General features: G+C 44.0%; 1 protein-coding gene across 7 annotated transcripts in view; it reads left to right on the top strand.

Annotated features, from left to right (window-relative positions):
• Window positions 1–1285: 1285 nt before the first annotated feature.
• Window positions 1286–16009, top strand: part of smpd4 (sphingomyelin phosphodiesterase 4) — a 29631-nt gene continuing 14907 nt past the window's right edge. For 6 of the 7 annotated variants that reach the window (XM_054733436.2, XM_054733430.2, XM_054733415.2 and 3 more), the window contains exons 1-8: window positions 1286–1434; window positions 1612–1700; window positions 3230–3316; window positions 8892–9028; window positions 9101–9176; window positions 9981–10089; window positions 10375–10427; window positions 11139–11290. In XM_054733436.2, coding sequence (XP_054589411.2) covers window positions 1662–1700; window positions 3230–3316; window positions 8892–9028; window positions 9101–9176; window positions 9981–10089; window positions 10375–10427; window positions 11139–11290 — 653 coding nt within the window. In that variant the 5' untranslated portion in view covers window positions 1286–1434; window positions 1612–1661. The remainder of the gene's footprint in view (window positions 1435–1611; window positions 1701–3229; window positions 3317–8891; window positions 9029–9100; window positions 9177–9980; window positions 10090–10374; window positions 10428–11138; window positions 11291–16009) is intronic. The other variant, XM_054733423.2, reaches the window with a different exon arrangement.

Here is a 16009-nt window from a genome sequence, read left to right as displayed (position 1 = left end):
ACGGAGAATGGTGTAGTGTGGAATGTTGCTCAGAACCAGCAAATCCAAAGAAGCGATTAGTTCTGATGGGAAATGAAGGTGATGTCTTCGCGCTAAGCTTTGGTTAGGAGATTCATAAACACATTCAACGCCATTTCGTCGGCCTACATACCCTTGTGGAAGTTCCCGTTAGATCAGGAACGGGTGGATTTAGGACTGAAGAAGATCCGGGGCTTAACGTGCTCCATTAAAACCCCTTTGGGTAAAACTTTTGGCTCTTAAAACCGCTGTGTTTTTAGCCAAAAACCAGAGCTCAGCTATCTGATCACCTATATACCTTTTTTTGTGAACAACTACATTTAAGAGTAGCAGGTGAGACTTATATCTTAGAGAAAACACAGAAATTATCAGATAGCCCCACATCTATGATAACATCTCTAGTTAAGATTAGGTCAAGGGTGTGGCCCTGCTCGTGTGTTTGAGCATGGACATTTTGTTTAAGGTCAAATAACTCAAGCAAATCAAGCAATTGTACTGAAGATCTGTTGGTAGCATTGTCAACATAAATATTAAACTCACTGCTAATGATAAGGTGTGCATAGTCCATTGTGATAATAGAAAGGAGCTTGACAAAGTCACCTAGAAAAGTAATATCGAACTACTAGTTTATTTATTTGCTTTGTTAATTACGAAATCATTTGGGGCTGATTGTTGCTGTTTATGACCCAAGCTAAATATTTTTATATTTTTCTTTGGGCAAACAAGTTAGAAAATTCACTGAACAAGAGAAATTCCTTAATTTAAAAATAATTAAATGTTTTGCACTCTGAATATTGCAATTTGAGGCACACCCTTGTTTCCTATCTCAGCCTGGCTCTTTCCTCTGTCTAATAATCTTCATGAAAACCATTCAAACAGCTTTTCCTCATTATTGAGAATATATATATGTATATAGTTCATATATATATATATATATATATATATAGTTCATATATATATATATATATATATATATATATATATATATATATATATATATATATAAATATATATATATGTATGTATATGTATATGTATATATGTATATATATATGAACTAGTTCGTTTTTGGAACAGTTAACTTAATTTTTCAATGATGAACCAAAAAAATGAACTAGTTAAAATGTATGAATTGAAGTTTGAAGTAGTTCGTTTTTTAAATGAACTTTGCCAACACTGACCGTGCCACCCAAAAATAAATTATAGACACACATCACTGCCCCCCAATAATTTTAGTCTGTTGTAATAACCGATGTCTCCAGCAGGGGGCGGCAGTTGGGAGGAGCGGGCAGCTTTGTGCCGTAAGTCCGCCACAGTAGAAGAATCCACCGCTCCTCGCGTCCCTGTTTAAACTCCTACTGAACTCCGGTGGAAACGCGGTTTATGAGGACACGGTGGCTGTGTCCCGCTCACAAAGTAAATACGGCTTCCTCTAAAACGTTTGAATGTTGTGGTTTAGTTTCCTGAGAAGTTTCCATTGTAGCAGCTCTATAGCGGTGCTGCTTTCATCGTTAGCATCGTTAGCTCTGTTAGACCTTTACTGAACACGACAGTCTAGTTTGTGCCACCATCTAAAGGACGAATTCTCTCCAGTCCATGTAGACTTCAGACTGAACTACAGACTACAGCAACTCGGAGGAAAGATGAGCGCCCCAACGCTGCACCAGCCCAGCTTCCTGCTGGTGAGTCAAAACGGAGATGATTGAACTTCAGGAAAGTTAGCAAGATATTCACAGACTCGACATTTGCTGCTCAATGCCTTCTGAACACAGGGGTATTTAGAAACACAACATACCTCTTTGGTATCGTGGCAAAGTAGTGAACAAGCTACAACCTCGTTTCTTTAAAAAAAAAAAAAAAACACCGTTCTCTGTCGTGCTCTGCTCCCGACCATAGACTGTACATGCTCCCGACGCGTTACATTGATCTCTTATCGGCCGACGGAGCAAAACGAGCGCTCAGGGACCGTCAACAAATAATCACACCAGAAACGTTTGATGGAAAAACTATCTGAAAAAGTCCACAATTTCACACTGCAGTGTGACCAAATTCACAAAATACAACACTGCACACACGCTGATCACCGTACACTATTTAGTTTAATCCAGGTATACGGTTTTGATTTTAGCGTGAAGCTTTTATTAATATAAATTGCAAAAGCTCCTCCATTTGAAACTATAGTGACACCAAATTCACACAGAAAATCACAACTTTGATGCTGATCTTACTACACATTTTGTTTTTAGAGAAAATACTACACTTTTCTTTATTTTTTTCCCCTTTGACTTTAGTGATATTTTAAAACAAATAAATTAAATAACTCCTATACTGTAAACTCTGTTGACACAAAATAATGCATGCAGGTCAATACATAGCTGCTCTATATACTACAAACTTTACTTCTATGAAAAAATACTAATCAGATCTTTCGTGAATTTTTTAGTTTTCTAATTTCAATAGCTCCTACACTGTAAACTGTGTTGACACAAAATCAAATTATTCTAATGCCGTGCAGAGTTTTTACCTGAAGAGGGCGTGACACTGACAGTTCTAGGCAGAAAATTTAAATTTTAACTAAGATGCACTAAAGTACCAAATTATTGACTGCATGTGTCTACAGCATGATTAGACACTCATTTATATAGTTTATCGACAAAAAAGTTGATTTGATGTGCTCATTAAGAAAATAGATGTCAAAAGACTAAGTAATAAAACACAGATAAAATAAATGAAAGATAGTTGTACATATCCAATACGTGCTGTAATAGGTAAGTCTTGAGCTAGAATACTCATCCTTTACATGTTTCCATGGCAATGCTGGAAGTTCACTTCAGCTCAGTTTCTCTACATATTTTTTTAAAGTTTTCAACATTTGTGGTGTTTTCATGTTCTGTTCCAGAGTCTGGATGTTTAGAAACTGGAGGACTTTGTATTTGCTGAGTAGCTGTGTGTTTTAGTTTAATACGTACGTGGCGGTCACATGACCCTAAAGTTAACACACGAGCAGGTTTGATCTCCAGCATGTGTTACCATGGTGAATGGGAGGGGCTTCAGGCTTACCACATTAGCAAAACCGATTTTGGGGCAGTTAAACAGGGATTTTGAAAACAGAGCCTGGTTTTTGGAGTTAGCTCGCTTTTTAGCACAGCCTCCTGGTCTGATGAATTTATCTGTGTTTATGAAGTCTGTTATTAATCTAATCCTGATCCAGGCCAACCTGAAAGCCGATGCAACCACCAAACCACTGCTGCAGCGATGCCAGGACCTGGTGAGGATCATTGATGACTATCCTGCAAAGGTACCTTAAAGGGACTTTACGGAGTTTTGAATTTTTATGCTCGCGATTGCCCCCTCAGGCCAAAAGCGTAATGGCAGCTTCAATAGTAGGCTCGTGCATGAGGCGCGCATGCTGTACGTGCACACTCCTTAACGAAAATAACAGCTGAGACAGTCCCGTGTGTGTGTGTGTGTGTGTGGCCCGGAGGACAGGAGAACGCGCAGCTAATTAATTAAATAATTTGGTTCTGTACCTTTCTCTTCAGCACAGCCGACAAAGGTTTAAGATGGGTCAGTCCTCCTGCATGCTCAGATCATTCCCTTCCCTTGCTTGAAAAATTGTTCCAAAATGAAAGTTGAATCCACATCTTTTTTTTTTTTTATCTGTGAATTCAATGCCGTTCAGTGAGTCTCAAATACAAATTTGGGCATCTTACTGTAAAAAATATACCATTAATGTAAAAAATAAACTCTAAATAAACTATATTCACATCCAGAATCGAACCCGGGTCTTCTGTACGAGAGTCCGACGCTTTACTAGGTGAGCTAAATCACATACGTCTTTTGTATCTGTAACGTTTATATCCTTGATGACAGCTGAAACAACGTTCAAAGAACGGTTCGGAGCGAAAATGGCTATTTTGTTGCTAATTTGCAGGAAATATTTAGAAGAAAGTAGCTAAGGGTCCTCAGAAATGTAGCTAGCTTTGTCACTAGGCGTTAGGAACAGCGACAAAGTGGCACTGCCTCTCTCTCTGCTGCTAAAGCTACGGATAGCAAATGCTACGGGCTATGACTGAGCGTGAACGTGCATGAAGCAGCCTGCTCGACCCATGCAGCTCTCTTTTTCTGTGATTTTACAGAAAAACAGGCAATCACAGTAAAAATGCCAGGGCTCATTCTACAGGACCAGGGCATTGCAGGAGAATGTGTGAAGAAGAAATTTATTATTTCTATACATGTTCTGGCTGTCAAACTTCCATAATGCCCCTTTAAGTTATTCACTAACCGGTGAAGTATTTAAAGAAAAACTAAGTCACTTTTACACATTTTTAAATCATTTTCTTGAACCAGTATGTGTGAATACACATCTGCCAGCATTAATTTGGAAATGAGACGTTTGCCTTTTCTCTATTTTCTTTATTTTTTTCTGTAATCCTGCCTGAGAGGACTAGTATCCATATTTAACCAAGGGTCAGAGGCCATCTTCTTCTGTCGGAATTTCAGAGGGGCCAACGATTTTAATGATGCAGAACACGCTGTCAGGAAGGAGTTTATCACATTGTCTAGCAACCTGGCAGGGGAGGGATGGTATATCTGCTAGGTGAGATGAGAATTTAGCACTAGTGGAAGGAGAAATCAAACAAGAGGCCCGGCCAGGATGCTGTCTCTTACCCCTGCTTTCCACCGGAGCCGTCAGCAGCACGTTACTGCAGCAGCACGTCATAGCTGCTGATGGGAACCGCTGTGGTCAACAGAACCTTTTCCACAGGAGCCGTCAGCAGCGCGAGTCGGTCGCGTCTCAGGAGCAGCATGCCGCGGCCCTTACGCGCCGGTTCTATTTTCTACGCGACGCCTCTGAAACGGGTCAAGTTCAACATTTTTGGGGAAGGAAAGACAGGAAATCGGACGCGGAAATGGAGCAAAGCTCCCGAGATTTTCAGAATAAAGAATCGTACTGCCTTACGGTTGCTTTACTTTTAAAAACAGTTACTAACTGCGGCCTCGTGAGAAGTTATCACCTAGCTAGCGGTCTCCTTTGTTTTTCAGGTCCGTATTGGCGATTATAAAACGGACAGAACATGAAACACAAACCTTTTGGAACCATGTTGTAGTTTTCTCCTGCTTGTTGTTGTTTACTGTCGGTTGGTGACAGCTGCTCCCCTGCTGCTTCGCGTCTCGTGGGAAGGGCCAAGCAGCAGCTTACGCGAGCAAGACGTGCTGCTGCAGTAACATGCTGCTGACGGCTCCCGTGGAAAGCCGGGGTTAGGAGCAGGGACTACAGCAGAAAAACTAAAAATGACTGGGAAATGGTCAGATGCACACAGAGTCAATAATCAGATCCGATGTCGTCACACCAAAAGATAGCACCAGGTCTGAGACGTGAGAGCGCTCATGAGTTGGATTAACTGATTTTTGAAGCCCATGTCCAAGATATCCAAAAAATATTTGACCAGGTTTTCTCCGGGCAACAGATGTGAGTATTAAAATCACCCGGTAAAATCCCACTGTCATACCTTGGAATATAGTTTGATTAAAAAAAAATCACTTTAAAAACGTCATGCAGGACTTGAGAACAGGTAGTGGGAAGTGACTATTATTTATATGTAGGGCTGCACAATATATCGAAAAATTATCGTCATCGGGATAACAGGACATGCGATAGGCCCATCGCAAAGCACGTCAAACACGGCGATAAATGTTTGGTTCAACATTTCCATCCATGTCATACATCAGCTTTTTGTAAACCAGCTCTGTTTTTTACGCGGAAGTATTTGACCAATCAAATGTAGTCCTTCTGATATGCGGCCAATCAGATGGGTCCGTTCACGTAATATGAAACCCGCTGGTTTTCCATCAGGCAGTCAAGGGGCAGCTCCAACGACCCAGTGGCTGTGCTGGGTCAATGTTATCGAGCCCAGTCCGGTGTCGGTACAGGATCTGCTCGGGTGCAAGATCGGCTCGGGGTCCGTCGACTGCCGATGACGTCTAAGTAGTTGATTGGCTGAACATGAACCTGACGGAATTACGTAATCACGTTACGTTGTTATCACGTTACGTTGGTCCAGGCAAATCTTTCTATTAGAAGGATGGACAACTTTTACAAAGAAATCCATCATTACCTTTTTGAAAATACACTTTTAGCATAGAGCTGCATGTATATTAGGGCTGAACGATTAACTGCATGTGCAATTAAATTGCGATGTGACAAAAGGAGATTTTCTAATCTCAAAGGCTGCAATTTGGCGGCGAGTGGTTAGCGCAATGCTAATATACATGGAAAAACCCATAGGAATGCTAATGCTAATATCGCCGATTACATTATTACAAATTATGAATTAGAAACGTGCCAAATGATTACATTTGGAGTCTAATAGAAAGTAAAAATACCATCAATCAAATAAGTACAGACAGATCCTGGCTTTAGTAAAGCCAGGAGATTTTCTAATCTCAAAGGCTGCAATTTGGCAGCGAGTGGTTAGCGCAATGCTAATATACATGGAAAAACCCATAGGAATGCTAATGCTAATATCGCCGATTACATTATTGCAAATAATGAATTAGAAACGTGCCAAATGATTACATTTGGAGTCTAATAGAAAGTAAAAATACCATCAATCAAATAAGTACAGACAGGTATTTTAGTAAAGCCAGAAAACTTTTAACTCCAGAGTTTTAGCTAGCAGCTATGAGCGTAACTGAACTACTCATGGACAAGACGTCAAAAACTCTAAACACAAAATACTTAAATAAACGGGACACACTTCTTTCCTGCAAATACAATTTCACAGGTGTTGCTAATACCTATGATTCTTCAAGGGATGTGCTCAAAGAGGAGTTCAACATTATGAATAAAATAGTGTTTTATTTTACAAATACCTTTATAAACACAAACTTACGTCTTAAGAAACATTATTTTAATAACGAAACTGCTAAATTCTTTCCAACAGTATAGATGTGTAGTGTATTTTGTCCGAGTGGGTTTGCCGTACTTTGACGTCATCGGCAGTCGAAGGACCCCGAGCCGATCTTGCACCCGAGCAGATACTGTACCGACACCGGCTCGGCAGAGGGTGAACGAGCCGAGGCGACGTCGTGCTCTGCTTAAAAAGAGGTGTTATTTTCCCGCTTCAGAAGAAGCGTCCAACGTGTTTTTACGCTTTCTCCGAGACATGTCACATCGCTAAGTTGTTAGCGCCACGCGCTAACGTGTCAATAATGCAACGTAGCCTGCTGGAGGTTCAGATGAAAAAACCCGACCTCTCAGGCTGCTCACACATCGATCTTAAGTTGTCGCTGTTGCGCTCAGGCCGTAATACAGTATTAGATGCGGTTAAAGTCAGACATGAAAACATAAATAAATTTTACATGAATAAGTGATGCTTAGCCTGGTTGGGGGAGGAAAACCTGTCAAGATCGTCAGCACTCGTTTATCTTAATGCTATTGAAACATGTAAACCAAAAAGCATTGTATCCACTGCTACCTTTCTAATTTTAAACAGTAACTTATGCTGTTACTTCACCTCGCCCTGCCAGCTCCTCCTTTCTGCCCGCCGGCTGTGATCACAAGCGACAACATAGTAGTTCCCGCTGCTTCTTCGGGAAACGGCGCAAAAACAAAAAAAACTTGGGATCTTGTACACGTGGCGGTGGGATTTCAGCCGTGTTCACCTCCTAATTAAAATCAGGTCTGTTAAATTAGGGAAACCGCTAAAACATGCTGTTAACCAGCCCTTGAGGGTTAGGGTTGTCACGGTGTGAAAATTTAACCTCACGGTTATTGTGACCAAAATTACCACGGTTTTCGGTATTGTCGCGGTATTTTTTTTTAAACGTGTTACATTTTCACAAAATTAAATAAACCCTGTATGTCAGGAAATATTGTCCTCAGTTTGTGTCTAAATTTTGCCTAAAATGTGTTATTTTGTAATTATGTTGTTTATTTGTTTACATTTTTTCCCTTTAGACTTTAAAATACCAATATTTGCCCATAACTTCTTATTTTATGTCTGTTTGATGTCATCATTTAAAAATATTAGATCAGATGATACTCAGTACTCAAGTAGCCTTCTAATCAGATACTTTTTTACCCTTACTTGAGTAATAAACCCTGTATCAGGAAAATATTGTCCTCGGTTTGTGTCCTTCCAGTGAGCTTTGCAGATTTAGGAAAATGTCATAAATTCATAATTATTCTCGGAGAGAAACCAACTCTTATCTGCCCCTGGGAGCCCTGTAATGCATAGCGTCATTTCAACATGGGGGTGTCTGCGACACGGTTTTATGCAGGTAGCGGCGCTGCGGCTGCTTTATATAGGGACTCTTTGTATTCTCCCTCAACCCAAATCCTCGGATCACGCATTTTAGCTAAAATGCTAACGTTAGCTTGCCTTGCGTTGACTGTAGAGTTGTGGGTGATGGTCACGCAGATGTGTCATGAGATTTGAAGCGTTGCTGCCTTTCACAGACACTTTTCCTGCACTTGCTGCAAACAGGATAGCCGTCTTCTATCAGCTGTCCCTCGGCATTCTTCAAATATCCAAAAAATGCCCGTACTTCCCACTTTGTCTTCTTTGAGGGATAAAATATGTCCTCCTGAGCGCTGCCGTCTCCTCCTTTGACCATTATTTCAGCTTTAGCTTCAAGAAAGTTTTGGTTGTAAACAAAGTGCACATGTGCCGCCGGCAACTTCAGCAGATGATACGGAGGCTGGTGAGGGTCACCGTGCCTACACCGCAGCCACGGTAATCCACCGAGATATCGTTTTTTAAAAAAAACAAGACGGTAATTATTACACCGGTTACCGTGACAACCGTAGGAGGTGATGAGGACCTGACTTGTATTCTAGAGTTCCTGAAGTCTGTTTGTTTCTGTAGGAGCTGCACCTGATTTTCCCCTGGTTGGTGGAGAATGTGTTTGGGAGTCTGGACGGCACCATCTCAGGCTGGAACCTGCGTCTCCTCAATCAGCGAAACCATGAGTTCAATGTTGTTTTGGAGTTTCTAAACCCAGGGTAGTCGCAGCTCGTCTGAACACACATCACATTTCCATTTAATCCAGTCAAACACGTCTCTCTGTTCTCTAGTGGTCCCATGATGAAGTTGGTGTACAAACTCCAAGCTGAAGAATACAAATACGAAGTACCCGTCAACTATCTGCCGGTAAAGTGTGTGTGTGTGTGTGTGTGTGTGTGTGTGTCCGTTTTGACCCTACTAATTGGCTTCTTCCTGCTTGTTTCTATCATGTCTGTAATTTATGGTCTCAAGCCTAATTTATACTTCCGTCTGCGTTGGGACGGAGACACGCAACGCCGTTATGCATTGGCGCAAGAGCTCTCCGACAGGTTCTCAGAGGGTGACGGATTGTAGATCGTCAACAGCACCACCTTTTCCCCTTCGTAAAGTAAAAAAATATTTAGCAGCAGACGTGAAACAGATTGAAGAACCGCAGAAAAAGTCTGAAAATACAAACATTTATTTACCCGTGACTGAAGGAGATATGCAGCAAGCGTTTTGTTTCGATAAAGACGAGAAACGTGGGTTTAGAGGTGCCGATCGTATGATGAGGTGAACGGGGTACAAATGTGTCCCTGTTAAAAGTCTCTGAAATACATTAAAGCCATGTAAACACAGTAGTAGATACACTATCATGGACAGGAAACGTGACTTTAATGGAGGCAGGATACCTCAGAACAGCGCGACGCCCTCTGTTGTCCTGGCGGGGAGACGGAGAGCAAAACGTCTCTGCTAGTGCTCGTCTCTCCCTCGTAGAGCTGATGGAGACGTAAGAATTAGGCTTCATGTTTGTTTGTTCTTATTTTTTCATTTGAACCTTTTATTGTGTTTGTGGACCTTGTGATTTTCCTCTTGACCGGGTGCTTTGTAAATAAACTCTTCTTTCTGTAAATGAATGTGAAATGGATCCAAGTGGGGTTCTACTTGTAGCCTGATGAGTTGTCTTTGTAGGGTCCTGTGAAGGCTTGCATCCAGGATGGGGTCCTACCTGACTGCCCCCTGTTCCACAACAAGCTGCAGTTTCCCCTGTTGGGCGTCCAGACCTTAAACGTGGCTCTCAGTATCCTTCACAAACAATCCAAAAGATTTATAATTGGATTTTTACATCTGCTGTTTCACCTTTAATCTGTTAAAACAAAGATGATATTCTGAAAATGATTTTCCATGTGGATTTTTGAAGATGACTCGCACGTTATTACAGCTAAGTGGAACAAGCTTGATAAGATGAGGGAAAATGCATGAACAGAATTAAACATAGCAACACAAAATAAATAACATGGTTAGTTGGGCTTTGCTGGGGGGGTAGATGTGTCCTGTGATGAATTTGTTCCTTAACATTTTGCAGATCCCTTTGAATTCTTCACGTTTCATTTAGCATACTGTCTCATTGTTCCAAAGGTGAGTAACATCTCAGCATCTCATGGGCCATCCTAACTCAAAAGCACTTAACACTGCAGCGCATCATTCATCCATTCACACACTGGTGGCGATGAGCTACATTGTACACACACAGCTGCCCTGGGGCTCACTGGGAGAGGTGAGGCTGCCGAGCACGGGCACCATCGGTCCCTCCGACCACCACCAGCAGGCAAAGACACAACAGCAGAAATCACAGAGCCAGGACCGAATCTGCAACCTTCTGATTACTGCACAATCCTCTAAACCCCCTGAGCTACTGCTGCTCTTAGACTGTTGTAGTGTCACTAGTCATTCGTGGCCACAACACAACAGCACGCAGGCCGAGCGTAGCCAAGAAGTCTAGACCAAACACAATAAAATACGTGGCTCTACAGGTCAGTCCAGCCATGTTCCATTGTGACCTCAGTAGGTCTGGCCAATCACAGCGTTCTGATTGACATCAGAAATCTGAAGAGGCTTTGTTAGTATTTGTCTGACATAGTGTGAGAACCTGCACACATATTCATGCATTAGCCTCACACTCTACTAGCGCTAGCTTCAGACACAGCTACCATTAGCCTCTCTGTGTCTATCTCCCAAATGAAAACATACCATCTCTGCCCCAGGTGCTTATCCGGAGAGTTGATGATGTCGTGTCACAACTCTGAAAGCTTTGAACTGATGATCATGCTTGGGTAACTCTGATTACAGAATGCTCCTCAGGGCCAGCATAGCACCATGACAGACAGCGCCTACTTTCTACTGGTGGACACGTATCTGAAATATTTCCTCCCCATCGAAGGAAGTGTGCCATCATCTCCGTTCTCCGATTCCAGAGGTTCTGTTGCTGCCTCTTCACCACGGTACTGTTCATCAGAACACCACCTGCCACAACACGCCACTTAAAACATGGACCAGACATAAAACTCCACTGCCAGCCACTGCTGGCGTTGAACTGAAGGAGTTTCCCAATAATTTGTAAACATTCTGGGCTTCCTCCTGTAAGTCACAACCTTGTTGGTCTTGGACGAGTGTGCTTGAGCAGGTGGAGACACAGAAAGCTCCACGAGGAACATCTAAATTCTTCATATCAGGAAACATGAGACCTTCTTACAGCCGCCTCCAGAGTGAAGAGATGAGGAAAAATTACACTGCCACCTAGGATGGACTGATTAGTGATTGTTAGCCTCCAGGGCAACCTGGTGCTTCATCACCTGTAAGTCGCTCTGGACTAAAGTGTCTGCTAAACACAGAAACATGAGATGTTTAAGGATTTCCCCACAAAGCCCAGTGGTAGAGAACACCACTGTGTTTTTGTAAATGACTAGTATATGGTGTTATGAGCCTTTTATTAACAGTACTTATTAATGTTGGTAATGTTTTCACTTGAAGACATACTTCAACCCTTACTGTTGGTTATTAATTCACAACATCTGTTGTTTTTTTTAGAGGTCAAACTTTGACCCCTCATCTAATCAGCATGGCACTGCCCAAATACAGCAGACATGTTGGTATAATGGGAGCTCTAGTCCCGAGGGCTTTGGACTAGGGCTGCTCGATTCTGGCAAAAACGATAATCACGATTATTGTGACTGAAATTGAGATCTCAGTTATTTAGGACGATTTTTCAATTTATGTTGATTTTATTTGTTTTTATTCAGTCATAAAACTGCTCAGAGCACAATCAGGACAAAAATAAATAAGAAGCAAGATGATCACTAAAATAACTCCTGATTCCCAGTATAAAAAGACCAATATACTTATAGCTCCTAGTTTATGACCCAAGGGCTATAGACCTTGGTTTAACTCATTTAAGTCTAACCAGTACAGACCCAAATACCAATATCTTGCAAATACTGACAGCAAGAATTATACAGTGGCATTTATAACAAATAAATCCAAATAAATTGATGTTCACAAAATGTTGCATAACATTTATTGAGTCGTGTCAATGTGCTGTAGGAGAGTGCACTAGCACCGTGTCCTCAGAGAGATTAGTTATTAGTTATCAGCGTGAGGAACTTATTCTACCTTATTTATAAACTATTTATTTACAAGTCCATCAGTTAATGTAATAATTGTCCCAACCACAGCTGCACCCCCCAACCTGGTCTCTCAGCAATCAGGGGCAAGCTGCACGGTGAAGCGCCGCACACGCACATTACGCCGTTTTTAGTGGCTCAAGAGTCCTCTGGTGCGGTGTGTGTGTCACTCACTCTGGTTAATCCAACAGGAAGCCAGCTCTGAGAGCCATTTCTGTAGCAACCGACACATCACTACATCATTCCCTTTCCTAATGTCCTGAAGAATGGTCCAGAGTGCAGGCGGAGTGTTTAGCTAACCTGCAGGAAATGTCAACGACAGTTATCCAGAAAGTAGCTCAGGGTTATCAGAGATGTTTCTGAGGTGTTCGCTAGGTACTTTTAAGATTTAAAAAGTTAAGAAGGGGGCTGAAAAGCTGTTAGAAATAGCGTCAAAGTCGCTAAGTTGGCAACACTGTGGGAGGAGCGCTTCATTTGCGAGAGCAGTGGGGGACATTGACTCCGAGTGGGCCTTGTTCCACTCTGCGATTGTCGAGGTGGCTGTTGCTAGCTGTGGTCGCAAGGTGGCCGGTGCCAGTCGTGGTGGCAACCCCCGTACCCGCTGGTGGACACCAGAGGTTTGGGGAGCCGTCAGGCTGAAGAAGGAGGCCTACAGGACGTGGCTGGTCTGTGGGTCTCCGGAGGCAGCAGACAGGTACCGGATAGCCAAGCGGGGTACAGCAGTGGCAGTTGCCGAGGCAAAATCTCGGGCGTGGGAGAAGTTTGCTGAGGCCATGGATAAAGACTATCGATCGGCTCCAAAGAGATTCTGGCAAACTGTTCGGCGCCTCAGGAGAGGGAGGCAGCAACTCGCTCACACTGTTTACAGTGGGAATGGGGAGCTGCTGATGTCAGCTGGGGCTATAGTCGGATGGTGGAAGGAATAATTTGAGGAGCTCCTCAATCCCACCTACGCGCATTCCGAGGAGGAACCAGAGCCGGGAGACCTGGGGATGGACTGTCCAATCTTGGGGGCAGAAGTTGCTGAGGTAGTCAAACAACTACACAGCGGCGGGGCACCGGGGATGGATGAGATTCGTCCTGGGTATCTCAAGGCTATGAATATGGTAGGGCTGTCGTGGTTGACACATCTCTGCAACATTGCATGGTCATCGGGGGCAGTTCCTGTGGAGTGGCAGACCGGGTTAGTGGTCCCGATCTTTAAGAAGGGTGACCTGAGGGTGTGTTCCAACTATAGGGGGATCACACTCCTCAGCCTCCCTGGAAAGGTCTACTCCATGGTACTGGAGAGGAGGGTCCGATCGATAGTTGATTCTCAGATTGAGGAGGAGCAATGTGGTGTTCGTCCTGGCCGAGGAACTCTGGACCAGCTCTTGCAAAGGTGATGGAGGGGGCATGGGAGTTTGCCCAACCAATCCACATGGGTTTTGTGGATTTGGAGAAGGTTTATGACCGTGTCCCCAGGGGCACCCTGTGGGGGACGCTCCAGGAGTATGGGGTGGGTGGCTTTCTGTTAAGGGCCATTCAGTCCCTTTACCAGAGGAGCGTGACTTTGGTCCGCATAGCCAGTAGTAAGTCGGACCTGTTCCCGGTGAGGGTTGGACTCCGCCAGGGCTGCCCTTTGTCACCGGTTGTGTTCATAACTTATATGGACAGAATTTCTAGGCGCAGCTGTGGTGTGGAGTGTGTCGAGTTTGGTGGCAGGAGAATCTCGTCTGCTTTTCGCGGATGATGTGGTCCTCTTAGCTTCATCCAGCTCTGACCTTCAGTTCTTGCTGGGTAGGTTCGTGGCTGAGTGTGAAGCGGCTGGGATGAGGATCAGCACCTCGAAATCTGAGACCATGGTTCTCGACCTAACCCTAACCGGAGAGAGGTCCTACCGCAAGTGGAGGAGTTAGAAGTTTTTTGGGGTCTTGTTCACGAGTGAGGGTAGGAGGGATCAGGAGATCGACAGGCGGATTGGTTCGGCGTCTGCAGTGATGCGGACGCTGAGCCGATCTGTCGTGGTGAAGAGGGAGCTGAGCCAGAAAGCCAGGCTCTCGATTTACCGGTCGATCAACGTCCCAATCCTCACCTATGGTCATGAGCTTTGGGTAATGACTGAAAGAACAAGATCGTGGATACAAGCGGCCGAAATGAGTTTCCTCCGTAGGGTGGCCGGGCTCAGCCTTAGAGATAGGGCGAGGAGCTCGGACATTCGGGAGGGACTTGGAGTAGAACCGCTGCTCCTCCGGATCGAAAGGAGTCAGTTGAGGTGGTTTGGGCATCTGGTCAGGATGCCTCCTGGACGCCTCCCTGGGGAGGTGTTTCGGGCATGTCCTGCTGGCAGGAGGCCCCCTGGTCGACCCAGGACACGTTGGAGAGGTTACATCTCCAATCTGGTCCGGGAACGCCTTGGGGTCCTGCCAGAGGAGCTGGTGGAGGAGGCCAGGGAGAGGACGGTCTGGAGCTCCTTAGTTGGCATGCTGCCCCTGCGACCTGGACCCGGATAAGAGGAGGAAGACAACGACGACAACTTGTATAAACCTTAAATAAAATATAAGGCTGAAAAAATACAATAGATTTATTCTATTGTAGAATGTTTATTTTCTCCTCGTATTACCGCCCCTCCTCCTCTGGACTCCCTGCTATCACAGAGCTTCATTGCCTTGTTGTCAATCCCCCCTCCCCTGTCCTCAGCAGCGACAGCGGTCATGTGAGTTTGAAAAGACTGCTGAAGAAGAGCGGATGAAATTGTCTGAGAATATTCCAGAATGTCTACCAGAAAAAGGCCATCGTTACTTACTTACTGCCCTGCATGACTAAAAGGGAAGCAGCATGAGCTCTGCATAGAGCGTAATGCTGCAGCAGTTTTTTTTTATCAGGTTAACGTTTCAATACAAGGCCACGAGGCACACAATAAACTTAGGAAGCATGTTGAGGGGAAACATACTTTTGTTATTGCTTTTACCGTTCAACTTATCACTGACACAACAAATATGCTTAAAAATGAAGACCTTCCTCCTACTTCCTCATCACTGTCGTCTCTGCTTGACTGAATTGCTCCTTCTGCTCTGCTGCATGTGTGCTGTGTCGGTGGCTCCACCCCCCGAGGAGGAGCCACACAACATGAGTTCATAAAGCTGGCACCATCTGCTGGATAGGTAGCGCAGTATCGGCCATCTTTTTGGCCGATGGCTGATAGTGTTAATGACCCCAATATCGGCCGATATATCGGTCGGGCCCTAGACGCCATATCGTTTTTTTTCTTAAAGGTGTGGAACACTAAAAACCCAGTTTTAATGACTATTTCTGGCTCTTAACGGGTCACTGACCCCGGTTTCACACTGCAAGCACCAGCGGAATGGAACAGCAGCAGAGCGGCTCACTCGTGAACTTCAAAGCGGTCCTTTTCACACCGGGAGAGTATTGGCCACTGCACGGCTTCCTCGCTGCGCCTCGCTGTACTCATGAGATTCTACAATCCCTTGAGATTTCCGCCATCCTTCCTCATGAAGAGATCACAACCCCCGCGAGGAATTGCACCGTTGCACTTCTTGA

The sequence above is a fragment of the Nothobranchius furzeri genome, chromosome 3 (genome assembly GCF_043380555.1).
Source record: "Nothobranchius furzeri strain GRZ-AD chromosome 3, NfurGRZ-RIMD1, whole genome shotgun sequence".
In the NCBI taxonomy this organism is placed as follows: Eukaryota; Metazoa; Chordata; class Actinopteri; order Cyprinodontiformes; family Nothobranchiidae; genus Nothobranchius; species Nothobranchius furzeri.
The sequence above is the reverse complement of the archived record's forward strand: the minus strand, read 5'-3'. Positions and strand labels throughout refer to the sequence as shown.